At 52.0% G+C, this 25516-nt stretch overlaps 1 protein-coding gene across 1 annotated transcript in view; it reads left to right on the top strand.

The window, feature by feature from the left end:
- ANTXRL (ANTXR like) overlaps positions 1-17026 on the top strand; it is a 36327-nt gene extending 19301 nt beyond the window's left edge. The window contains exons 10-17 of the mRNA XM_019444846.2: positions 4150-4248; positions 5457-5526; positions 6088-6178; positions 7745-7930; positions 9186-9221; positions 10306-10386; positions 11826-11903; positions 16711-17026. Of these exons, the coding sequence (XP_019300391.2) occupies positions 4150-4248; positions 5457-5526; positions 6088-6178; positions 7745-7930; positions 9186-9221; positions 10306-10386; positions 11826-11903; positions 16711-16965 (896 nt within the window). The 3' untranslated portion in view covers positions 16966-17026. The remainder of the gene's footprint in view (positions 1-4149; positions 4249-5456; positions 5527-6087; positions 6179-7744; positions 7931-9185; positions 9222-10305; positions 10387-11825; positions 11904-16710) is intronic.
- The last annotated feature ends 8490 nt before the right edge of the window (positions 17027-25516 follow it).

Below are 25516 nucleotides of genomic sequence, written 5' to 3'. Positions count from 1 at the left end.
CTCAGCTCTCAGGCTGGGGGTGTCACTAGGCTTCCTACAAGACCCTACTTCCCCCCACTTTACAGGGTCCAGCCCATCCATCCTTTGACGCCACACTCACAGGAGGTTCATCCTTGTCCCTTTCTTGGTTCACTGGCCCCTCTGGATTCCCACAGCCCTTGGTCTGTCCTTCTCATTAGTCGCTTCTCACCTTGAATGTGCCATGACTTCTGCTTGGCTGTGTCACGGTTGATTCTTCTCATTCAGTTCTTTGATGTGTTACCAACCTTTTATGAAGGAAATTTTCAAATGTACAACAAAGTGGAAACAACTGTGCAATGAACACCCCTGTCTCCACTACCTGGATTTTGCAGTTAATATTTAATATCTCACCATATTTCTTTAACATTTATCTAATCAGTGCTCTCTCGCTCTCTCTCTCTCACACACACACACACACACACACACGCACACACACACACACACAACCACACACAGTGCATCTTATTTTTTTATGTGTTTCAAGTCAATTACAGACATCAGGCTACCTCACTTCTAAAGCCCATCATTCTGCATATCTTTATTTATAGAAATATTACTTAAGAGCTCTCCTTAAATTTCAGCAAACTTCAGTGTATTTTTTGACAACTTCTGAAAAATGCACACTCCAGGAAGACAGAATTTACCATTGTCCCTGGAAAATCCCCTCAGATCACTTGCCAGACAATCCTTGTCCCTAACCCCTGAAGGCAATTCTTCTCAGTTTTTCCTCCATAGGCTGTTTAATCCTTTAAAATCTCTTCTCAGTAGACTCATGTAATATGAAAATTGTATTTAAACATTCTGTTTGGCCAGGTACTCTTGGCACAGTGGTTTGGAGAATCATCACTCCTGTATGTTTGTTGGGTATACTTGGATTTTTGTGTCTGGGAGGACAGCTAGAGGTGGCACCTTCTCATTCTTTTTCCTGTGTGTGGCTGGCCCAGAGCGAGTGTCTACAAAGCCCAACAACCATGGCACATCAGTGGTGGCACATAGTAGGACACAGGGCAGAGGCGGGCTTTTCTCTGAGAGCTTATGGACAGGTCCTGCAGGGTGGCCAGGAGACTCACTGTGTGCAGAAGGCAAGGCAGACTGTGGGGCAGTAGGACCCAGAAGGCAAAAGCAGTGCAAAGACACCATTGCTACCAGCTTGGATAGCTACTGTCCCTCTACAATGAGGTTCCCCTTTTTCTACTACTACTGCCTCCCAGAAATAGCTACCATATATAATTGATCATATAGATTCAAATAGATATTTACATAAGCTTTTCAAGGTATTTTTACATTAATGGGATCATGCAGTTCATAACATTTTCCAGCCATCTGCACATACTCCATTACACGGATGGGGGAAATTTCTTTCATTAGTCTCCCCTGGTCGATATTGTGGCTACAGCAGGCTGTGCACACCCTGAGGCTCACCTCTCTGTGGGCATGGGTCAGGATTCCCCGGATCAATTCCAGAAGTAGAATTGTGGCATTAAGAGGACACACAGCTTAAACGTTGGTCAGTAGAGTCGAATTTCTCCCAAAGAGCCTGTGCTGGGCAACAGATGGTGTTCCCAGAGCCCAACCCTCCCAGGACAGGTCACTTCCACCTGGTGCCCTTGTCAGTCTCATGGTTGGTTGGTTGTCCTTCCTCACTGCTTGGCTTCCTCCTGACCTTGTCAGTGGGCTGCCTGCCTTCCCAGCTCCTCTCTCTGGAGCCCCAGGAGGCCTGATGTAGAACTCTTCCTCCAGAAAGAAAGTTCTCATAAAGAAGGATTGGTCTCCCTGCCAGGGACTGGATGGTCCCCGTGCCACCCGAGAGCAGGTACACAGTGGGACTCTACCTAAGAGACATAGCTCCCTGCAAGCCAATGTTCATCCATCCTTGGCTTCATTCTCCTCCTGTGTGTGTTACTGTTGGAGGAATTGGGTGAAGGGTGTTGGAACCAAGGAGCAGCTACTAGACAAAGCAAAATCCTTTAAGTCCACATCTCTTCTGCTCGAAAGTCTGACACCATCACCCTGCCTTCCACTTACCGAGACTTGCCAGAGTGATAAGACCCTCTAAAGGGGCAGTGCCTTGGGGACACAGAGGGTGCTGCTGCGGAGAAGTGGTGACTGAGCAGGGCCTGAAGGCTGCAGGGTGCACACTTTGGGAAGGGGGTCACAGGCATATGAACAGCACGTGCTCTTCCTGAGAAGTGCAGGCACTATGGGGCCATCCCTCTGAAGCAGCCTCATGATAGCTACTCAGAACTAAGACAAGAGCAAAGGGGGCAGAAGTGGGTCCTGGAATGGGTACTTGAAGTCAGGTCCTGGCCCTGTACCTGCCAGGGGTCTGGAGGAGGCCACCTGCCCTCTCTTAGCCTCAGGTTCCCTCTCTGTAAGCTTGGGTAGGAATGCCTAGCTCACGGGTATTAGAGGTTAAGGAAAGTGTAGATCGGCCCATAGTATACGCTCAGTTAGTGAGGAGTGTCATTTTGGATGAACACCGGTGTTACATGGCTTGGCCTGGCACAGATTTGCCCACTTCTGGTTCCTTCTGCCTGTGTGCTTGTGGCAGGAAGGCTCTACTCACTATTTTTGGCTCCTCTGGAGCCTGATCTGTCCACATGCAGCCAGCTGACTGTTCCCTTCTCTGCCTGTATCTAATTACAGTGTGGGCTGTCAATTTACAGTTCTGTCTTGCAAGGAAATGCTTCTTTGCAATAAAAAATCCTGGAATATAAATTGCAGATGACACTTCCTTGAGACTGAGAGCCAAAGCTCTGCTCAGGGTGGCCCTAGCCAGGCTGGCGAAAGGGTGCACAGGAGATAAGCCCAACTGCTCCTTCCTGGCCAATCACAGAGCCCTGTGTCATGGTGGGAAGGGTCCTTATGAAGTGTGAGCCTTGAGCAGGCAGCCTGGCACAACTGAGTTCAAAGCAGCATTGTACTGTTGGTTACTGTGTGTGGGAGAGGACGTGTCACTTACAGACATCAAGCCTCCGCTGGGTGGACCACTGCCATCAGTGCCCTCGGGGGCCAGGCTGGTGCCGTGAGCAGGAGGCATGTGTCAGGCCAAGCCAAGGATGGTTGATTGCATGTGGGGTGTAGTGCAGTAAGGCAGGCGCTGGCCCCTGAGGAGCTCCCCTGATGTGAACAGGGCCCAGCCAATGGTTGTCATGAAGAAGTATGAACCCACCATTTCCAGGTGGTCCCATTTTTGAAGAATGCTAGTGATCTGGGTTATTAGGGAAAATGTGAAGGCTTTAAGTGTTGATACCCATTTTTGGAAGACACTTGAATGCCTAACAAACCACAACAGCAGCCAACATTGAGCCACAGGCCCAGAATCTATTTTCTTCAAAGCAGAGAATTTGCAAACACTGCCCTGATCAATGGGAGCTGCAGGGAGACCTGAAGCAGGAGAAATAAGGGCAGCCAGGTCCAAGGTTGTGCTATAATAAAGGTTGTGTAAATAAATAAATTGAGCTAGGGCAAACCAAGCTTCCAGGATTGGAATGACCCAGTCTGGGACAGGAGGCAGTGATGGAGGCTAATGACCTTGGGCTTGCAGTTAAAGACCCACATGTTATCCTGGCTAAATCCTTAGGGATCCAGTCTACCAGCTGTCTTCTGTATCCCCTAGTGTTTGCTTCAGGGGAGGCTCAGCAGCCTGGTGAAGGTCTAGGGTCTAGACCTGCACCTCACATATCAGTGTCTCCACACTCAAAGAGGAAGTGCTTGCTGAACCCCAGGTGGGTTATGTGTAGTCCACGAAGCCTCAGGCAAAGGCAGGGGAAGAGCAATCATGTGAGACTTCCAGAACCACAGCTAAGACAGGATTTCTTCCATGGGGGATTCTTTGTGCAGGGTCCCAGAATCTTAGCATATACAGAGGATGAGGTTGGATCCCTTTTTGGACTCCAAGTATCGGGGTGAAGATGAGAGGCCCCCCTACAGCCTAAATCTCCCCTGTTACTCAGAGTGGACCCTCCATTACACTGGGTGAGGATCTGGCCTCCAGAGGTCAGCCTTGTTTGTTTCAACATGTTTGCTTCCTGAGAATTCCATTTTGTGGGGGGACATGCCTTGTAAGACAGAGGGAAGGCAGCCCTCAGCCCCACCTTACACAGACCTTTGAATGTTGCTTTGCAGAAGACTATGAAATTATGATTTCTGGAAAAGGATTTAATAATGCAATAAACAAGGAGGAAGTTATTTGTAGATTCCACTTCAGCGATGATAAATTCTTAGGTAAGTAGCTCTCTTGGTGCCTCCAAGTGACAAACTCCCTACAACAGGCTGCCTTCCCCTCAGCCAGCCAAGTTTTCAGAGCCCTTGCTTACCATTCACTGTGGGTCCTGTGAGGATAGATCAAGTAAAAGGAGAGACCTGGCTGGGAAGCCTGTTGACCTATACCTCAAAGCTGGGAAGTCATCAACCACAAGAGCCTCTCCTAGCAGGGCTTTAACCCTTGCCAGGAATGGCTGTGGTGTGCTGGGTGTGCCCCAGAGCTGTATTCCCCCTCCCTTGGCTCAGCTCTCACTAGCCTTGAGAGACAAGGACCCGAATCTGTTGAGTCTGCTGGCGAGAAACACAGGCAGCCCTGGACCAGGCACACTGGGAGCTTCACAGGAGAATGTGTGCATCTGGGATTGAGACAGGATGCCAGCTTCCAGGCCCAGGCCCAGGAATCCTGGCACAGGCACACATTACTTGTCTGACCTTGACCAAATGAGGGTTCTATTCTCAGCTTCTTTTTCCTCTACTGCAAAATGAAGCCAATATGATAGTCGAGCTAAACCATATCACCTATGTAAGCCTATAATGTAAGGAAATACTCAGGCATCAGGTATTCCTCCATGATGGGTGAGTGGCCAGTAGAAGCACATAGATGTGCCCCCACACTGAGATGGGTGTGATCCTCCCCAGAGAGCAGGGTGGTACAGTAGGACTATCTCCCACTGAGCCCCCAGTGCATTCATTGGACCTGAGATTATGTGCAGTGATGTCTTACTGCAGGGCCATCTGGTAAATCCAGAGCTACCTCCAGACATCACAACATTACACGGTAAATGTTTCAGTCCCTTAAGGGAAATGGTGTCTCTTAGGAACAGGACAGGCCCCACATTCCTAAGCAGCTGTCCCTTCCCCTCTATTCGCTGTGCCTTCTGTTGTTTATTGTGGTCTCAAGAAGTGTCCCTCTCCACATTTATTTTCTTCTTTGTTATTTCATTGTCTCCCTCCCATCCCTCAAATGTAGGGCCCTTGAGAGCAGGGACTCAACCTTTTCCATTCCAACCAGGCATTGCACAGGGCCTGGTGCATGGCAGGGGCTCAGAGGAAGGCAGCAAAGAGAAGCTGGCATCTGCCAGTGTTAGTCTGCTTGCCAAGGACCAGCTGAGGGGAGATGGATGGATGGACATGCTCCTTGACATTATTCTCTTGTGGTTTTCTCCTAGATAAAAAAGCCACCACTGTGGATGATAACACCATAACATGCTCAGGAGTAATGATACAAAAACCAGACCAGTAAGTGCCCAGGTCAAGGGCCACAGGTGCAGTTTTTGCCACTATGAAGTATATAGGTTGTGGGATGTCACCTCTGCTGGGGCAGCACATGTGTATCTCCCAAAGTCTCAGGGCATACTCTCCACTTCTCCTTGTTGGTGGTCACCTGAGATGCTCAGGGATATGCTATAGCCCAGTCTCTGCCAAGGAGGGAGACTACTGGAGATGATGTTCCCAGGGAAAGTCTTTGCTCCAGGTAGCCATCAGAGCTAAGCCAACATACTCTGCAAATTGAGAAAAGTCAGGATGGTGACACCCATCCACCCTCCTTGGAAACCTAGCCCATGGCCAGGAGGGCATCTGACCCCAGGCAGGACTCCTCATGCCTGGTCAGTCTTCACTGCAGAGATTGATCTCAAGGGCTTGGTGTGAGCTCTCCTTACCCATGCCATGTGCTCACTGGTGGCCCCAATCCCTGATGATCAGTTACAATGAGAAGAAATGGGGGATGTGGTTTGATCCACATGCAAGAACTATGTCTGTTGGGGCTATTTCTGTCTATCCACAATTTCTATGCTGCAGGTTGGTCCATGTGGAAGTTAGCCTGAATAATGCCATCAGCTTCATCAAGAGTGATGCTAACATCACCAGCGACAACTGTATGAGTGCCAGGGTAAGGTGGCAGGTTCCCTCCTGGGGCTGTCCAGAGCACTTACACTTAAGGAGCACATGCCCTGGGAGGCAGGAGAAGGGACACAGTGCCAATGGCCCAAGAAAGTAGCTTGTGCAGACAGGGGGCTGGGATGACTTCTCAGAGCCAGTTTGGGGCCCTCAGCCCTTCATTGGCAAGCTGCCCGCACATGGGGCTTGTGAGATGCCCTGGGAGTGCTTCCACAAGAGCACCTGCCATGTAGCCTTCTGTCCAGGTCCTGCAGAACCTCTGCTCTCTCTCTCTGGGAACCAGGTGTCCCTGAAGGCACAGGAAAGGGAACAGTTAGAGCTCTAAGCAGAGTCCAGAAATGGTGCTGGGGCTCTGCCACCCCGCCTCGCCCCTTGCCACCTCTGCTGGCCCAAGAATAGTGGTGGGGAGCTCGGGGCTCCATCCTGCATTCCAGCTGGGCAAGTGGGAGAGGCTTGGAGGCAAGTGTTAGGAGCCCGAGTCCAGGACCTCTGGGGCAGCGGGGTGCTCCAAACCCAGGCCCCAGACACAGGGGATCTGGAGAGCGGGACCCACTGTGGCCCTGTGCAGTCAGGGTGTTTCAGCAGTTGCTGACACAGCTGAACCCACACACGCCCATCACTGCCCGCAAGCCCAAGCCCACTTGGGGAACACCCCTGTCATTTTGCAGAGGGCATCAGCCTCCCCTCTGCCTCTGCTGCTTTCTCGTGCTCCATCTCTGCTAACTCTCTGACCTCTGCTGGACCTTGCTCTCCGGCACTTGGTGGGAAGCTGCCAGGGCTGTGGGGAGGGCCTGGGACTCAGCTCAGGGACGGGCACGTGGGAAAGAGGGTGCTGCTCCCAGGTGCCCACTTCTCGGAGCTCCACGTCACCCGGGCACCTGGGGCGGGGCAGCATGACATGGGCGACAGAGCACGTTAGGCACAGGAAGAGGGCTGCCTGGGAGGAGCGATGCCCGTGCATGATTGCCACCAGCCTAGTGTCCAGTCCCAGCTGGGAGGGTTCCAGCAGCACGGACAGTCCTCCGACTGTGTGTTCACTTGTGCCAGGACAGGCACTCACCGACCAGCAGACCACACTTAGCCATTTGTCCCTCAGGAGCCTAACTGACAGGCCGCCCTCAGCAGGCACATTTAGGAAAGAACTCAGGAGGAGACTGAGTTCATGGGCCCCCACCCTGCTTCGCCCTCCTGGGCACAGACTCTGTCCCCTGTAGCTCCCCTGCGTCAGGGAAAGCCGAGCATTTGGTTTAGGGCAGGACTGCACCGCGTGCGGCTGAGGCGTGCAGTGAGGGCTGGCATGTCACACATGGGGATTCCGGTCCTTGTCAGGGCTCTGGGCCAGAGCCTCGGAACGAAGCCAGTGGTGGGCTCTGTGGCCCAGGGCTCCGCAGCGGCTCTTTGAGTGCAGTCTTGTCCTCCAGGCCTTCAGTGCTCCCTGGAGGTGGGGAAATCTGAGGTGAGTGGGAACAGGCGATGTGCAGGTGTAGTGTGCTGGGGGGAGGCACCCAGTGAGGACCATCCAGATCTCCCCTAGACTTTTGACGTGTGCTTTCTGCAGAATATGCCATCAGAAGGTGATGAACCACCCTCTGCAGCTCCTCCTTCTCCAGAAGTCATGACTCCCCCGGAAAACCTGGCATCATTTATGCCACCTATCCAACCTATCTACTTGGTTGTGCTCCTCGCAGCCGTGCTCACAGTCCTGTGTCTTTCCTGCTGCTTCTGGCTATGCTGTTGCAAAAAGGTAAGTGATATCTTGAACATAGTACCATTCCCCAGGCCCATGCCAACAACTTGAGGGATACAGCCCCTACCCCTGCCCCATGATCCTGCCTCTGGGCGGGTTCCCATAAACTCCCAGGCCATGAGATGAGTAAACAAAGGCACAGACTGTGTCTACCATTCCTGGGCAGAAACTCAGCCTGCATCTCAGGGACCCCCTGCTTCATGCTTGTTTCCAGAGGCATCCTATGAGCTGCCCTGTCCTCTGGGGATAAGCCACCCCGGTACCCAGTGACAAGGGAGGCATCACAGCAGCCAGGCTTCTGGAGAACTCAGGGAGACCAAGCACCAGAAGAGGCCTCTGCTGCTGAGGGAAGAAAGTGGGTCACAGGAGGCATTGGGGGCCCCGAGGGACAATCCTGATGGTTGGGATGATTCCTAGACTCTGGGGCAGCTGAGCTTTGGAAACCAGATCTCTGCGCACAGCCAGTGTGCCTTCCTTCCTTTCTCAGTCATTACTAAGAGCCAGGACATGATGGGCCCCATACTTGGCACACAGGGATGGGAAAGGAGCTGCCACCATCTTGCACACAGGAGCTCACAGTCTGGTGTCTGCTCTGGTATTGGTACCTGGGGGTGGCGGGTAAAATGTCAGCCTCATAGGCTGTGGCATCAGGGCCCTAGCAAAGGAGAGACACTGGCCTCCGGGGAGGGAGAAGGGCAGACGTACTGGCTGCTGGGTTTGCAAGGACCCGGGACAGAGCTGGGTGAAGGAAGAGGAAACCACAGAGGTGGGAAAGGACAGAGCAAAGCAGCAAGACAGAAGCAGGCCAGATTGCTGTGGAGGGGGAGCTGTGAGGACAGAAAGCGGGAGTGGGGGCTGTCAGCACAGAGTGGGGTCTAGGGAAGGCTGCGGGCTGTGGGAGGTGAGGGGAGAGGAGGAAGGGAATTGGATGTGTTCTCTTGTCTTCATGTCATGGAAGGGCTCCTAATGAAAACTACTGTGTGGACACCTCCGCCAGGGACCAGGCACCCTAGTCTGGCTGTCTCCCTGTCCACCGCCAGGGAGGTCCGATATCCCTTTGATAACCCAGGAGCCTGAGCCTCGGGATGCTGGAGCCGATTGGCCACATCCCATAGACAGTGGGCTCGCAGACTGACACCCAAAGCCCACGTTCTGTCCCACTGCTGCTGAGTAGGGTCCCCTTCTGTCTGCATGGCCGAGCCAGTGCCCTCATGCTCCTCCAGCCTATGTTCATGTCTCTTTAACATTCTAGCCCTGCAAGGAGCCACCAGTGCAGAAGATAGTAATGGTAAGTCCTGATTTTTGTCCTCATGTCAGTGTGCCTGGTGCCCACGCTGACCTTCACACAAGGGGTCCTGCTGCCTGTGGGATATTTCTACCCCCTACCCCACCACCTCTCACCTACCTGGGCAGAGAGAGCTGGCCGAAAGAAGAGGGTGATGGAAGGGCAGGGAGGGCCCTCGGAGGACTTAGGACTCAAAACACCTTTCCCGAGTGTGCAACTCAGCCTGATCAAGAGCTGTGCCACTCAGTTAGCAACTTGGGGTAGCCTATTTCAGCAACGGCTGTAGACCCAAAAATATTGGAACTTCTGCCAGTTCCCAAAGGACAGTTCATAGCTGTACCTTCACCCGGTCTCACGTGAGTTCTTGGAAAAAGAGCTTCAGGTCTCAGGACCAGGTCGCCTCCTTCAGGCTCTAATGAATATCGGGCTGAATTTCACTGATCTTTATCCTTGTCACCTGGCAGGCAAGAGGCTTGACCGGGCTGGTACTGTGGGGAGTGCAGAGCTGGGAAGGTTGGAAGGGGTCTTCCCTGGCATGGAGTGTGAGTAAGGCCCATGCCGGGTTAGCACAGAGAGCAGGGATCTGGGGAGCGGGTATGGCTCACTCAGTGGCAGGGACACAGTGTCCAAACAGGGAGACCTGAGCCTGAGAGCTGGTAGGAAACAGCCCTCAGTGTCTGGGGCTGTACAGTAGCAGGTTACATTGTCACCTGAGGAGACTGGATGTGCCAGGGTCAGGTGAATGCAGCCCTGTCCTCCACCAATTCTTTACCCTGATGGCCCTCCTATCCACTGATAGCCGCAGGACCAGGCTTCTCCACCAAGGGCGGCACCAGGGCACAGAGGGACAGGACAGAGTTTGTTGGCCTTTTGGGGAAAAGCCATATCTGCAAACCAAAGGAGTTTGCTTGTTTTCACAAGGAGGACACTGTCACAGTACAGAGTGCTCCTCATTTGTCCTTGGTATCTCCAAATTCCCCTTGTCGAGTGGCCAGTGCTTGACAGCTGCTGGGGCAACAGACAGATGTCATGTGTCTGCACCCGGGAGCTGTCAGACCAGGAAGCAAACTGTACTTTCTCTTCCTAGGCACCCGTGAGGGAATGTATACAGCCCCGCCCAGTGGTGGTCCCTTGTAGGTGCCGAGGAGGTGGGATAAGACGGATAGAGGTGAGAAGGGCCTTTAGGTGGGGCTGAGGGACAAGGGAGGGCAGCCAGTCCATGGCCCTACATGAACCGTGGCTTGGGTGGAGATGAGCTTTGTGGGCACTACATCGATCACTGGGCACAGGAAAAACTGCAGAAGCCATCCCGATCCTGGGCCCCAGGAGAGGGCAAGACTGTGAGGGCTCTTGCCATCACCAACACCACTTGGAGCCCAGCACCAGGCTTGGAAGGGGCCCAGGTTTGCAGATGTTGGTGGCTGGCCACAGCCCGCCAGTCCCAGGCTGTCTGAGGTTTTCAGCGGCTCCAACAATGGCTTCCATTTTCCTGGCCAGCAGGCAGAGGGGTAAAACACAAGCTCAATCACAAACTGTCTCCCACAAGTCAGAAAAAGAATCCTTTAAGGAAAATTCTGAGCAAAGTTTGTTCCATGAGTCAGCTCAGCAAACTGAGGGACTAAGCTAACTACGTTGTCCTTGGACACACTGACATGGGGACAAGGGCCTCAAGGAGGAGGAGGCTGTGAGGAAATATCCTCACAGGAAGTGCTAGGGCCACACCCTGGGTGGGAGCTCCCATCCCTGCAGGGGGGCATGAAGACAGGGTGGGGAAGCCCCAGGTGGCCCTGGTTGAGGAAGGAAGAACCCCATAATCTTCCTTCGTGAGCTTTGGCCTCCTCATGGTCCTGCATCTGAGGTGATGCACCAGTTGGAACCACTGTACCAGGGCCCGGGCACATTAGTCCTAGTCCGGCTGTCTCCCTGTTGACCCCTCAAGGAACCTCAGATGGCAGCTGGAAAGCCTGTGGACATTCAGCCTGGGTGCTCAAAGAAGCCAAACCGCCTCCAGACAGGGCAAAGGTCATGGCCTGGGGCTTGTTCCTGCTCACAAGGCACAGCCCCACCTGCCCCCTCAGTAGGGCCCAGAGAGGCCTGAACTGCAGGTCCTAAAGTCAGGAGGCCACCTGCCCCTGGGTCCAGGGCCTCTCACTGGTGTCCTCCCCTCCTCTCTCCAGAGCAGCCCCAGAATCAGCCCTCGTCCCCACCTGCTCCTGGTGTGCCCCAGTGCAGGCCCTTGTCCCCTTCTCCCAGCTCCTGCCCAGCTCCCTGATGCCCACATCACGTTCCCCTGCAAGACCTCTCCTTGTGACCCTGCATGTCCCCCACCTTGGACCCTTCCTCTCAAAGTAGCCCCTGCCTTCTCCTCCTACACCAGAAATACAAACTCATTTCGGGTTCCAAAACAATCTGTGACCTACAGTGACACTGCCTGCCCTGAAACACACAAGGCCACCAGGCCCCTGCCCCAGGCGGAGACTACAGGGCGGCCTCGGTGTGTTCCTGGGGACAGAGCCCTCTGGAGCCATCTCAGGCAGAGGGGCCTCTACCCCTCTGGAGGTGACGGCCAGGCCCTGGAGCTTCCTCACAGCCACATCTGCTTTTCAGGGCAAACTGGACACCTTGTGTGACTTTGTGCAAAGCTGCAACCAGATCCCATTGATGTGGTGTCAGCCCAGGAACGCGGTAAGCAGGGGCACAGGGATGTTCCCTGGGCAGGCGCCCTTTTCTCTTTGGCCTTGGCAGCTGAGCTCAGGGACTATGGGTCAGAGAGCCCTGTCCAGGCATCGGCCGGGAGGATGCCCCAGACGAGGAGACGCGGTGCTCATGAGCCTCCCGTGTGGATTCTGGGTGGGGCGCCTGCATTTCCTTGCTGGTCCCCATCAGAAGGACAAGAAGCTTTCTTGGGGAGAGTTTTACCCGGTGCCTCCAAACTTAAGTGAAAGAGGCTGGAGAAGGAGGCAGGCCAGCAAGTTCTCCTGACCCCCAGCCATCATCCCTCCCCACCGAGCTCCCCAACCTGTATCTGCTGGATCCACACCCTCATCCTCTGAGACTCTCCTGGGCGGCTCCCTCATGTGCCAGGAATGCTGGAGGGCATGGTGACATCCCCATGTTGTTGACCAACATTGCGTGCTTTTGCCAGCTAGTAGAGTCCCTCCACGTGCCACTGCCTGTGACAATGGGGAGAAGCCTGCATGTTACAGGTGTCCCCCTTGGAATTTATTAGTTGTGACGGCTAATTGTTAGAGTTCCTCCTATGCCAGCTGCCAGTCTAAGAACTTTCCATAATTTCACATTCAATCCTGCCAGTAACTGTACGTGCAGGTACTACTAATATGCCAGTTTTACCAAGGAGGGACCAAGGCACACAGAAATCAAGCAACGTGCCCCAGGTCACAGAGCCTAGGAGTGGCAGAGCTGGACTTGAACCCCAGGGCCTGCCACCACCCTTCTCACTGCCCTCCCCCCATCAGGTCAGCACTCATGAAACCATAATGGTTTCCCCAAAACCAATGCAGGGCTCAGAATTAGGGCCCATGAAGAGCATGCTCCTGGCTTGCCTGGGACTCATGTGCCTAAGCTTCCCCATGATCAGAACCTCAGACTGGGCCAGGTGCCTGGAGGACGTGGTGTCCCCAGTATCTATAGTGAGGGCTGCATTAGTCATTTGCTTGGTTCAGGCAAGCATGACTGTCCCTGGTGGCCAGGTGAGCATTAGGAGTCCTGGGCACACCTGGGGGTGGGGACCCTGCTGAGGAGACTCATGGATGTGTGCTGACACCCAGCAGGGCCATGTCTGCTGTCAGAGGTTTCAAGGCTCCTCAGGAGACCACTGGGCTCCTGGCTCTGGGTCTGAACAGAACTCGCGGTCCCAGCCATGTTTGCACAGACGCCCATTCTGCGTCTGGATCTCCTGGAGCCTCTTCCAGGGCCACAGCCCCATTATGGTCGCTAGCACCACACCGGCCTTGTGCCCTGAACCCACCCAGCCACGTCCACTCCGGGCAGAGGGACAGAGCAAGACATGGAGGGAGGCCCAAGACCAGAGGGAGGACAAGGGAGAGATACCAGAAAGGGCCATCCTACCCCATCGAGGGGAGGGCAGGGGCACTGGGCACCCTCTGATATGGTCCCTTTCCCAAGACCCTACTGGGAGTGTCATGGATTGTGGGGCACTTGCAGCTGCCCAGCGCTCTGCCAGGCCCCTACCATGCTAGCTCTGGAGTCAGCCCAGTATTCCTTCAAGCTGGGAATGACAGTGACCCTGTTTGTTTGCTGATGGGAAAACAGTCCTGAGAGGCCAGCAAAGTCACAGAGGCCACCCAGAGAGCAAGTGGCAACACCCAGGGCCATCTAAAGTAACCCCCCTCATCCTGAGCAGAGCTGGGAGCCCATAAGTAGGCCCTTTGGGTGTGGGCTCCCTTCCCACTCCTGGGTCCCTCCCATGTGACTTTGTCCCTCTGACCATCCTCCTGGAGACCCGAGTGTGGCTGTTTTCTTCAAGACCGTCTCTCCCTACGCACATATACAGAATGACCCAACAAGACTCAGTCTACTTTCTTAATCTTGAGTCAAACCCTGGCTTCCATCCAAGGTCCTGATTCTCTTCCTTTGTTGCTTTATCCCAGGGAAGCCCTTTAGCTCACCGACTGGACCACTGCCAGGTCCGCCAGGAAATCGGGCCAACAGTGGCCAACGTTACCCTCCCCAACTGCACGTGATGCACGGTCACAGAGCTGTGTCCCAGTGCACATACCCTGCATGTCCCCCACACAACGCCCTGTGCACAGTGTCTCCTTTCCTCCTCACAGCCACCCCGCAGGGACCACACCTGCCAGTGACACAGAGCTTCCCGAGGCCAGACATTGTTCTAAGTGTTTAATACAACTAACTCTTTCATCCCCCCACAATTCCATGGGGAGAAAGCCGAGGCCCCGCACAGTGAAGTCTCCTGCCCAGAAGCCCTAGGGCCCGCATCAGGAGCTGACGCCTCACTGCCAGCCTGGCTCCTTCTCTTCTAGCAAGGTGGTCACTTCTCTGCATGTCACAGCTGTGGAAACTGAGCGCCTGAATTTTAGTGATGGACTCAATGTGACGGGGCTGTGGAGAGGTGCGGCAGGGCAGGTGATGACCCCCGGAAGGTTCACGTACAAGTCTAGGCTCCAACACCCATATCCTGCTGCCAGGGTCATAGGGAAACATCTGGACTCTGTCCACAGAGTCCACAGAGTCCATCTGTCCACAGCACAGTGTGTTATATATGCAAACAATTGTGAATGTCACTATGTTATTTTGATGGTATGCTGATAACAGACCTCCTTCTAAATATGAGCTCATGTATGTCTGCTGGGAAAGTGTTCTTCCATGGAACAATTAGAACCTGGATACAGATCGGCCTTATGATGTATTCATGCCAAGGAGCTCCTGAGTCCTCTGTCCTTGCCCATGGCACGGAGGGAGCTCCATCAGGGAGGGGGGTGTGACAAAGCTGGGACGTAGTTTCCCCTCTCCAGGAAGACTGAACTTGATAGCTGTCTGTCAAGCCAGTGAACTTTGAGAAGATCTCAGATCATAACCTTGGGGTTGTGATGCAACTGGCTCTCCTGGGTTCTGCAACCCTCTCCTCCCCCTGACCCGAAACTCAAACACACACACACACTCACACATAGAGGCAACCCAAGCATGTGCACGGACATGCTGACACATGCACACATTCCCCATGAAGTAGCAGGAAACGAGGTAATGGAGCCCATGCCCCAAAGCATGGAGATTCGGGCTAACAGTCACCCATTTGCCAGTGGATCCAAGGTTAGTCCCTTCACTGTGCAGCACTGAACTGATGTAAACAGTAATTGGTCACTGCCTTAGGTCATCAAATGGTAGGAAGGCAGAGAGGAAGGAGACTCGCCTCCACCCCCAGACCCCTCCACTCAGCCCATGACACTTGCAACACAGTCTCAGGGTCTCTCTGGCCCTCCGCATTCCCCCTGCCACGTGGGGCCCCTCTTTTCTCCCAGCAGTCCATGGGAAGATGCAGCCTGCAGCTCCCGGAGATGGACTCAGGCGTGGGAGACAGGACGGGCCTCCGCACAGGTGCCCCACAGTCATCCCTTGATGAAATCAGAGAGATCCCACAGCGGTTGCTAGGTCTAGATAATCTGTTTATGCTCAGGAGTAAATAAGCAGAAATAAAGGAGCCTGAAATAAAGATAAAGATTCCGATCTGTTCTCAGTAGCAGCACACCCATGCACACGTGTAACACAAGTGTACTGACTTATAATGAAACCACAAACCTTCACTCACTGCTATAACAGAAGATTTGAATATGTGAAAACCTAGACCACATCGTCAGCTTTTCCCAGAGGAATCATGCGCTTAGCTCTGCTTTAGTGTAATTGTAATGAACATGCTTAGGGAATTTGATCAAACTGATTTAAGGATGAATTGAAAAAAATTACAGTTGAGTATAGTTTGGGAGTTTTTGATGTGATCCTGGGGCAGGGATGGTGAACGTCCTGCCAGATGACCGAGACTCTGCCCATGGGCCCAAAACAGTCTATGGTATTGAGAAGAGACCCAGCTGCAGTGCTCTGGGCTATGGACCAGAGGGTCCCCTATTCGGCCCTGGAATGTGGTTGTGCAAAGGCGGCATTAGAGAATGGGATTGGGAAATAAACAACTTTTGTTTCCTCGTGCATGTCTGTATTGTCTGGGCTCTCTACAATATCTCTGTTATGATCAAGAGAAGCAGAAATGTTTATCTGTAAAAGGTAATAATATTAACTTGATAAAGCCTAAGGTGATATTACATAGAAAGTTGCCTAGAAAGTGACATTTTACAAAGTATGTCAGTCTTGCTGTCCTGCTAGGGAAAGTCACAGCGAGGAATCCCTACCCATCTGTGGGCTTGGCTCCACTCTGCACACAGGCATGCAGGTCCCCAAGGGTGTGTGTCTTTCTTGAACTTTTCATTGGATCAATATCCTTGTGGATATGGGAAAGGACAAGGTCTGCCTCTAAGTGTCCCAGATTCATTAATAACATACTTATAAATTCAAGGGGTTTTAGGTGTGTTGTTTTTCTAATGTGGCTACTGTTAGGAGGGAAAACCAAGATTATTCGAAAGGGTTAGTAAGGATTTTTAACAGTAGGGTGATGACAATGAAAGTCTCAGTAAAAGAAAGCAGTGGTCAGTACCCTTTGTCACTCTCAGGCACTCAGGCATAACACTATGAGGGAATGATGGGTTCACAGAAGCCCAAAGTTTGCCCACTACATGGAGCACCTGTGGGGACTGGTGGGACCTTCTGGGGACCGACAGGCCCAGACAGATTCAGCAGGGGATCACTGGGGATCTGGGCAGTAGGAAGAGCACAGGTGTGATTAGAGAAGGAGCTCGACAGGCCCCAGCAGCCAGAGAAACCACAGCTTTCTGGACCCAATTCCACTGGTTTCTCAGTGACCTTCTCTCTCTTCTCTTCCCTACAGAGGAGGTGCCTCAACTTTGCCCGATTGAGGCCCCCCTGCATGAAGTATCCCTGTACCCCAAAGATCTGCCTTCTACCCTGCACCCCAAAGATCTGCTTTCCACCCAGCCAGGAGTGCTTCCCCATCAGCAACTGCTACTCATGCTGCCAATGCCCATCACGCAAGTGTTCCCGGCTTCCCTCCAGGATGCTGCCACTGATGGCCCCCTCTTCCCGGGCACTCTGCGGAACCACTCTGTCACTCCCACCCCCATAGCCCAGCCTCCATCGCACCAAAACCCCAAGGTTATTAAGAGCCCTTTGTGCACTGAATTAGACATACGTTTTGAGTCTTGGTTTACAGTCAAAGGGAGTTGGAATTAGTTGCTGATCAGCAAGAGAATTTGGTAGGCTTTGCTCCACTGTATGAGACGATCTATACTGCTTCCTTCCAGGACAAAGCACCCTGGTGTCCTGTGGATGCAGACATGGATGTGCCCCAGTCCCCACGGCCCACTCTTCATCTGTCACCAAGGGCTGGGACACCTGGGATTTTAGCCAAATTCCGCTCTTTGAAAAAAGCCCAACATGTCTTTGAAATAGGAATCCAATCCTGTGTCTCCTTCCCTAATTTTGTGTAGAGAGAAAGACTTGAGTTTCTCACCCTCCTTCACTCCATGTTCTTGGTTTTCATTTTTTTCACTACCCACACTCTGAATGTGTCCTAGAAAGAGACAAGCCTCCCCCAAGGTCACCAGCTGCCAGGGTAACTTCTCTTTCCAGATACCCCAAACCGTCCCCAGGCCCAGAAGAATTTTAGAGAATCCTCTCTGTTTCCCTAGGGAATGTAAACCTCCCCTATTTGTCATTTGCCATTTGCAAGACCACAACCAGTTATCTCTAACCCATGTCGATAGTAAATTAAAGTACTCTGCACCCTCAGCCTCATGTCCTTGAATGTCATAATTATGCGTTTCAGTAGAATTTCTGTAAGACAAGTATAGGTAAAAAAAATACATCAGGTTTGGTTTCTTAGTCTGTATTGATTAAAATGGCTGCATAGCGATGCCCATAATTAAAAGAAAGAAAGAGAAAGAAAGAAAGAAAGAAAGAAAGAAAGAAAGAAAGAAAGAAAAGAAAGAGAAAGAAAGAAAGAAAGAAAAAGAAAGAAAGAAAGAAAGAAAGAAAGAAAGAAAAGAAAGAAAGAAAGAAAGAAAGAAAGAAAGAAAGAAAGGAAGGAAGAAAGGAAGAAAAAGAAAAGGTTTTCCTGGGGGCGCCTGGGTGACTCAGTTGGTTAAGCGACCAACTTCGGCTCGGATCATGATCTTGCAGTTTGTGAGTTCAAGCCCCGCGTTGGTCTCTGTGCTGACAGCTCAGAGCCTGGAGCCTGCTTCGGATTCTGTGTTTCCCCCTCTCTTTACCCCTCCCCTGCTCACGCTCTGTGTCTCTCTGTCTCTCATAATAAACGTTAAAATAAATAAATAAATAAATAAATAAATAAATAAATAAATAAATAAACAAATAAATAACGGTTTTCCTGGAATGGCTATGGATGTGGAAAGTGTTTGCAGGGTAACTCTCCAAAGCCTTTTTACCTGGAGTTGCTCTTTCTTGTGGACCCTTCCCCACTTATCTGCCCTGTCCCAGCCTGGGCCGCAGATCAGTGTCCTGCCAGGACAGGAACGGTGACAGAGAACATGTCCACCCGCATGGTGGGCCTTTTCTACCTCTGCCAGTACATCTGTCTTGCAAGCTATTTATGGGAAGCCTTTTCCTGGCACGAAATGCCAGGCACGGGGTGTCTCAGAGAAATAAGCCAACTCAAGACGGAGGAAATAGAGGAGGGGGCTTAGCCCCTGTGGCATGGGACTCAGTAGTTTCACTGGGACTCCATTCAGCGACTCATTCCAGAGCAGTGAGTGATAGGTGCTTGAAGACCACAAGCAACCCCTCCATGCCTCACTTCCTGAGGTCCTTCATGGACTGTGAGGCCTCAGCCAATGTTCTGCTTTGGTTTAGAGTTGCAAGAGTGAAAATCACCAGCTGTATAAGCACAGAGCATGTTAACAAGGCTGGCAGGTGACACAGGGCTGGCCCCACAGGGCTGGCATCCGGTGGGTCTCAGATGCCTGTGTAGTGCGGGATGGGTCCCACTGGTTCTAGACTGCCTCCACTGAGCTGCAGTTACTTATGGGTCATATACAAATGAGCCAAGAACAGCCACATCCAGTTTTAAAAAGGTGGCTAAGACCATGGGTCTTTTGAGAATCTAGGGGGAAAATGTTTACTGTACTTATAATACCAAGAAAACTGTGTGAAACATTTTTTTTTATTGGAAAGAAAGAGAATGAAACAGCATGAAAGTGTAGAGAGAGATTTTGATCTCTTCTCAAGAAGTAGAATATTTTGTTTTGTCTGTAACTGGTGTGAAAGCAGTGTCCTGGCCTGAGAGGTTCAAGGACACTTTTCTGAAAGTAGCTCTGTGCCTCTGCATCATATCCAAGTATGACTGTAAGACAGTGCAGGCCCGTCTCGCAGCCTCTGTGACCCTATATGGAGAAATGTATCTGTGATTCAATAAAAGGGCTTAATGTGACTGCGAATGAAATCTGTTCATTAATGGACCTCGAGAGCCTTCTTATTTTTAGCCGATAATAACTAAGTCTCATCACACCTTGTTCATCCCTGAGCTGAAGAGGGAGATAGATGTGGACATCTTAGAGGAACATCGGCCTGCCTTTGGCCATCCGCAGCCACCGACCCTGGCCTCGCTTCCAGGAGTGACGGTATCAGGAGGTAGCAGCAAAAGGGAATTTCATTGGGGATCCCTCCTTGGGCCCAGGCTCCTGCCCTGCCTTCCCCAGTTCTAGCTCAGCAGAGCCTCTGGCTTGTCATAAGCAGGGGGCTCCTCACCTTAGTGAAGAGAGAAAGGGGCATAGCCCGCTGCTCACAGCTGACTCAGAGGTGGGCTGCCTTTGGTCTCCCACCTCCCCCTCCTACCTGGGGCAAGCTATCTTTATAACAAGTCTGACATCTGAGCCGTCCCAAGCTGACATGTCTACAAAACAGAATACGCTGGGCAATGCTTCTTCCTCATTTTAGACATTTTCTGAAGGCCTGTTGGTGTCTTGTGAAGCAGCCCACGTGGACTCACAGCAGACCTCCAAGCCTGGGCCAAAGCCTGTGCTTCTGGAAGCCAGGATTCTCCCTCAGACCCCACCCGGCTCAGACACAAACCTCCTTCACAAGCACGCAAAAAGAAACCCACGCACACCCACCGCCATATTGGAGCATGCACACTTAAAGCTGTGGCCTTAACAGTTCCCCCACCTCCTTGTCATGCACCAGGACTCCCAGAGCAGGCCCAGGAAGTAGACGAGGTCAGGGTGGAAGAAGGGTACTGTCTCGGACACTGCCTGGTGTTCCAACTGCGCTGCGCTCGGCGATCTGCTCACATGGTGAAGCAATCTGCGGAAATGTCCATTCAGTTCCGCTCGCTCTCTCTGCTTTCCATTCCACATTCCAAGTAGGCACCCAGGCCCTGGATGTTGCCTGGTTGGTCTCAGTGGGAGACAAGTGGTCTGAAGGCCACCTGCCTCCCACCTTGTGTCAAGACTGAAGCTTCTCGGGGGCAGTGCTTTAGCATCTCAGAACGAGGGGGTAGAATGGACGAGGAATGAGCACATGAAAACTACATTCTGAAATTTGAAGAGTTGCATTGTTAAATCATGAATCTTTCAGACGAACCACGAAGCTCGCAAAAGTTTCACATACCGCTTCAGGATGTACCCCCACCTTGTTCACGCCTTCCGTCAGTTGAGGAATTTCCATGGAAAAGTTTAAGAAATCCTGCCATCAGAGTTCTCCAGACAGGAGAGCCCAGCCCGACCCGACCCGACCCTGCCTCCGGGCGGTACAGAGGCAGAGCCCACGGCAGACGCCAGAAGGACAGAACAACAGTGGTTGTAGGTCCTGACCTGGGGTCAGACAGGCAGCCAGGCCCCAGCAGCACTGGAAAGCCCATGGAACAATGCTTGGCTTTCTGTTTCAGGCTCTCCTGCTCTCCGGGCCATGTGGCCTCTGTCCGTCCCCCTCTCTCTGCATCTGCTTCTTTCACCCCCATCTCCGCCTCCCTGTGCACTTAGCTGCCCAGCCCCCCACAGCCCCCGGTTGCTGGTCCGCTGCTCAGGTTGACTGGCTGCTCCCCAGTGCCACACTGATGGGGGAAAGACATCCACCTGGGCACATGGCTGCTGTCAGTCCCAGCTTGGGGTGTGGGAACAGTGTTGACTGTGTGACTGCAGGCTGAGCAGGTGCCTCCAGTGTGGTCTGCAACACGCTGAGGAGCCTGACCCATCTGTCCCTCCACGAGTGGCCCTGGTCGCCCCACCCCCTTCACTCCCACTCATTTCTCCCACCTACTTTGTCTTCCTGATGCCCCAGGAAGCCGTGTGAGCACGTAAGAGCCCCTCAGTATCTGCTCTCACCTGCCCCCAGCACCTGCCCCTTCTACCAGTGTCCCACACCTGCCTGCTGCCTCCAACCTACAGACTGGGCCCGTGCCAGCTGGGAGAGAAGGGCTTGGGCAAGTGTGAGGAGAGAGAAGTCTGGTCCCTTATGTGCAGTCCGGGCTCAGTTAACAGCAAATAGTACATGCAGTGTATGCATATCCAGTGGCACTTGTTTGCATGGGTTACCGGAACAATGTAGCAGAGTCTCGGGGCCATAAAACAGCAGAAACTTCTTTTCTTTTTTTTTTCTAGAGATTTACTTTCTTGGGGCACCTGGGGGGCACCTGGGGGGCTCAGTCAGTTGAGCAGCCGGCTTCGGCTCAGGTCATGATCTCACGGTCTGTGGGTTCGAGCCCCGCATCGGGCTCTGTGCTGACAGCTCAGAGCCTGGAGCTTGTTTCGGATCCTGTGTCTCCCTCTCTCTGGCCCTCCCCAGCTCACGTTCTGTCTCTCAAACATAAATAAACAGAAAAAAAATTAAAAACAAAAAACGTTTGTTCAGAGGGGTCACATATTACACACTCACCTTTAATCAGCAAAAAAGGAATTTACATGGCAGAACCTGATGTCAGTGAGATTAAAAAAATTTTTTTTAAAATTTTAAAAAAAGAAATTTATTTTCTTGGGGTGCCTGGGTGGCTCGGTCCGCTGAGCGTCTGGCTCAGGTCATGATATTGCTGTTTATGTGTTCAAGCCTACGTCAGTGTGGAGGCTGCTTGGGATTCTCTGTCTCCCTCTATCTCTGCCTCTCTCTCTCTCTCTCTCTCTCTCTCTCAAATAAATAAATAAACATTTTTTTAAATCTTTAAAAAAATAAATTTATTTTCTTAATTCCAAGGTCAAGGTGTCTGCAGGTTTCATTCCTTCTGAGGCCTCTCTCCTTGGTTTGTAAATAAATGGCCATCTCCTCCCTGTGTCCTCACAGGTGTCTGCTCTATGTGTATCCGTGTCCTAACCTCTCCATTCAGGACAGTGGTCATATTGGAATAGGGCCCGCCCTAATGACCGCAGTTAATTTTATTATTACTTTAACGACCCCATCTCCAAATAGTCACATTCTGAGGTACTAGGGGATGAGGACGTCAACAGATTAATTTGGGGAGGACACAGTTCAGCCCCTAATAGCTATTTATCAGCTGATACTTTTTGAAGTGGGGGTTCTGGGGGAGATGGGGGAGGTCCTGTGAAAAAGCTCCATGGTTAAGGACAAGCTGGGGGAGCACAGACAGGTGACTCTTGCCTCTGTAGAGACTACAGCCATGTGAGGATTGAGTGTGCTGATGTGCAAAGCTCCCTGACCTCACACACAGAGTGGGGGCTCCGAAGTGGCAGATCCTGTGACGCTCTCTTGGGAATTTGAGGCGATGCTGGGTCAGGACCCACCTGCTCAGGTCAGACTGCAAGATAGGGAAGGGACCTTGGGGGCTCATCACCTCCTTTGACGAATGAGGAGCTGAAAACGAGAGTGTTGGTGCCTCATCATTCTGGGGGCCACGGTCCCGTGTCCATGATCCTTGCAGAAGTTCTGGGGCTCCAATGACATACAGAATGCCCAGCATTGCAGTCCTTAAGCCCAAAGGTGAGCTGGGACGCTCAAACCCAAAAGTGCAGTTCCTTGTAACTGGAAACCCTGAACCTTTCTGTTTTCTTTTCCTCTACCCATGGGTGGTGGACATCCCTGGGAAGCAAATTCTGGCTCAGACAGCAGATGGCTGGTGGCGAAAGGTGTTTGCCACACAGACAGGAGGCCATAAAGGGGAAGGAGGATAAGAGCAGGGGCCCTGCTTTAGGTGAGCCAGGGCCAGGAGCTGGGCCGAGATGGGACGGGGCTAAATCAGCAGAAGTTCCCTGGGGGTCAGGAGGCAGAAGGCAGAGATGGATGGGCATCTCCTGTAGTATTCCCCCATGTCCCCAGCCCAGGAGCCTTCCTGCCTGTAACCTCGGGCAGTAGGTACCCAGGTGCCTCATTAGGGATGGGATGAGGATGACCGGAGGCCAGTATGATGTGATAGATCGTTCCAGGAGATGGCGCTCAGAGCTTACATTCATTTACTAGCCCAACTTAAAGATCCATTTTAAAATGTCCGTGTTAAACAGAGCCATGGAACAAACATGATGGAGGCTTCTGTCTCGCCACTTAGTTAACTGCGCGTCCATTATGCGTCACACATATTTTTCCTTTTTCTGGAGACAGTAGATATGTCTTTAAAACCTGGAGAAATGGGAGAGTATTGGCAGGGCTGGGGGGGCCTGAAATGCCCTAAACCCTCAGCACACACTTTTCCAACCCACAGGCCTCTCACCAAACAGATAGCCTCCTGTTTAACAGCAGACTCATGGCAGGGGCGGCTAGATCTGTGCCAGGGGGCCCACTCCAGCCTCTGTACCCCAGCCCAGTGTGCCCAAGTGCATGGGCTCTGCACACTGCCAAGGCTCAGGGAAGACCCACTCTGCTGTGCCACCCTCTTACCTTCTCCCCCCAGTCGCCCATCTCCTCTCCTTTGACTGCACACGTGGGCACCTGGCTGACACAGCCATGCAGTCCGACGCATGCTGTTATCCCAGGGAACCTCAACACTCGTGGCATGTCCCATCCAATGCCGTGACCTCTTAATCCTTGACCTCTTGGCCACCTTCCTGCACTGAACTTCCATCTCCCTACCCCTGAATGCACCCTGAGCCCCGTAATCCCTTAACTGCACAATTCAGACCTCTCCCTCTCACCAACACCATGTATGCTCCCAATTTACTGACTCGTTCCTCCCACCCCATTGCTTTTTAACCCTGTCAGGACGGCCCATCCATAGTCATTCCCCTTCTCTTTACAGCACAGGCCCCAGGGCCCAGCATCTAGACCAACCTCACTCCAATATGATGCACTTCTCTGGTCCCATTTCTTTGTGTCACACGCTCAGCGTAAAACTTCTGATTCACATGGATGGAACCAGTTCTTTGCCTTTTCTGTGCCTGCCCTGGGCTACTGAATACTACTGGGGGAAACCTATGCCACTGAGGCCTCAGTGCTGAACACAACTTTCAACACAAGTTCTGGCTAAACATAAGAGAGGTCATTTTCTTTTTTTTTTTTTTTAATTTTTTTTAACGTTTATTTATTTTTGAGACAGAGAAAGACAGAGCATGAATGGGGGAGGGTCAGAGAGAGAGGGAGACACAGAATCTGAAACAGGATCCAGGCTCTGAGCTGTCAGCACAGCGCCCGACGCGGGGCTCGAACTCACGGACCGCGAGATCGTGACCCGAGCCGAAGCGGGACGCTTAACCAACTGAGTCACCCAGGCGCCCCAAGAGAGGCCATTTTCTAATTGCCAGAAATTTAAGAAGAAGAAGAGGAGGAGGAGGAGGAAGAAACTTGAAGTTAAGTCGATTCACAACGGTGTGTGGCTATTAGGCCTTGAAGACTTGAGCACGATATTTACATCTGGTCAGAGCAAAGGCCCTCTGGCCAGATGCGTTGAGAGGTGAAGCCTCAGCCCTCAGGCACGTAGAGATTGGATCTACTCCCTTTTAGGTCAGAGCTGCAGAGGGTAATGGTCCCCATAAAACAGAACCAGAATCCTCAACCCCAGCCCAAGCCAGTGCCCAGATGAGGGGAAATTAGGGCCCTAAGTCCCCAGTGTGGTATGAGAGGGTGTGGAAAATATGAGCTGAAACCTAGCGTTAAAGTCCTTCTGGACCTAACAGAATCTACCAGGTTTCAGCAAAACCAACCATGACCCTCTCCCTCTGGAGATGCCTTCCCCATCCAGGGCATAGGGGTCTCTTGGAGAACATTTGCTGCTGAAAAGGAGCTCAAGGGGAAAAAATTCTAGGTGTCTAACCAAAGAGAGCCAGCAGATAAAAGAAACGATAAGACTCAGGGCCCAGAAAGTAGAGATAATAGAGAAATCTAAACGGGACATTAAAATAGGATTGTGTGAAAGGTTCAAACAAAAGAAAGAAAGAAAGAAAGAAAGAAAGAAAGAAAGAAAGACTGTAAGACAAGAACAACTAATTATGAAAATGCCAGAGCTTATCAAAGATCAAAGTTTTAAAATGGCATTAACTTAGAAATTTACTACGACTAGACATAATTGAAGAGAAAAAAAAAATGGAAGAATTTGAGAGATGGATCTGCAGATGCTGTCCCTGTTTTTTCCCTGAGATGGAAACCAGAAAAGGGAAATTAATAAATGAGGAGAGAATGAGACACTACAGCCATAGCAGCTCATTCTTTCATCCCCAGTGATCAAAGGATAAAACAAAGGCCCTGGAACTCAAACACACAAAGGAACAAATCCACGTTTGCTGACTCACCAG

The sequence above is a fragment of the Panthera pardus genome, unplaced genomic scaffold (genome assembly GCF_024362965.1).
Source record: "Panthera pardus isolate Hobbes unplaced genomic scaffold, ASM2436296v1 HiC_scaffold_22, whole genome shotgun sequence".
In the NCBI taxonomy this organism is placed as follows: domain Eukaryota; kingdom Metazoa; phylum Chordata; class Mammalia; order Carnivora; family Felidae; genus Panthera; species Panthera pardus.
This window is presented reverse-complemented; position numbering and strand designations above follow the sequence as displayed.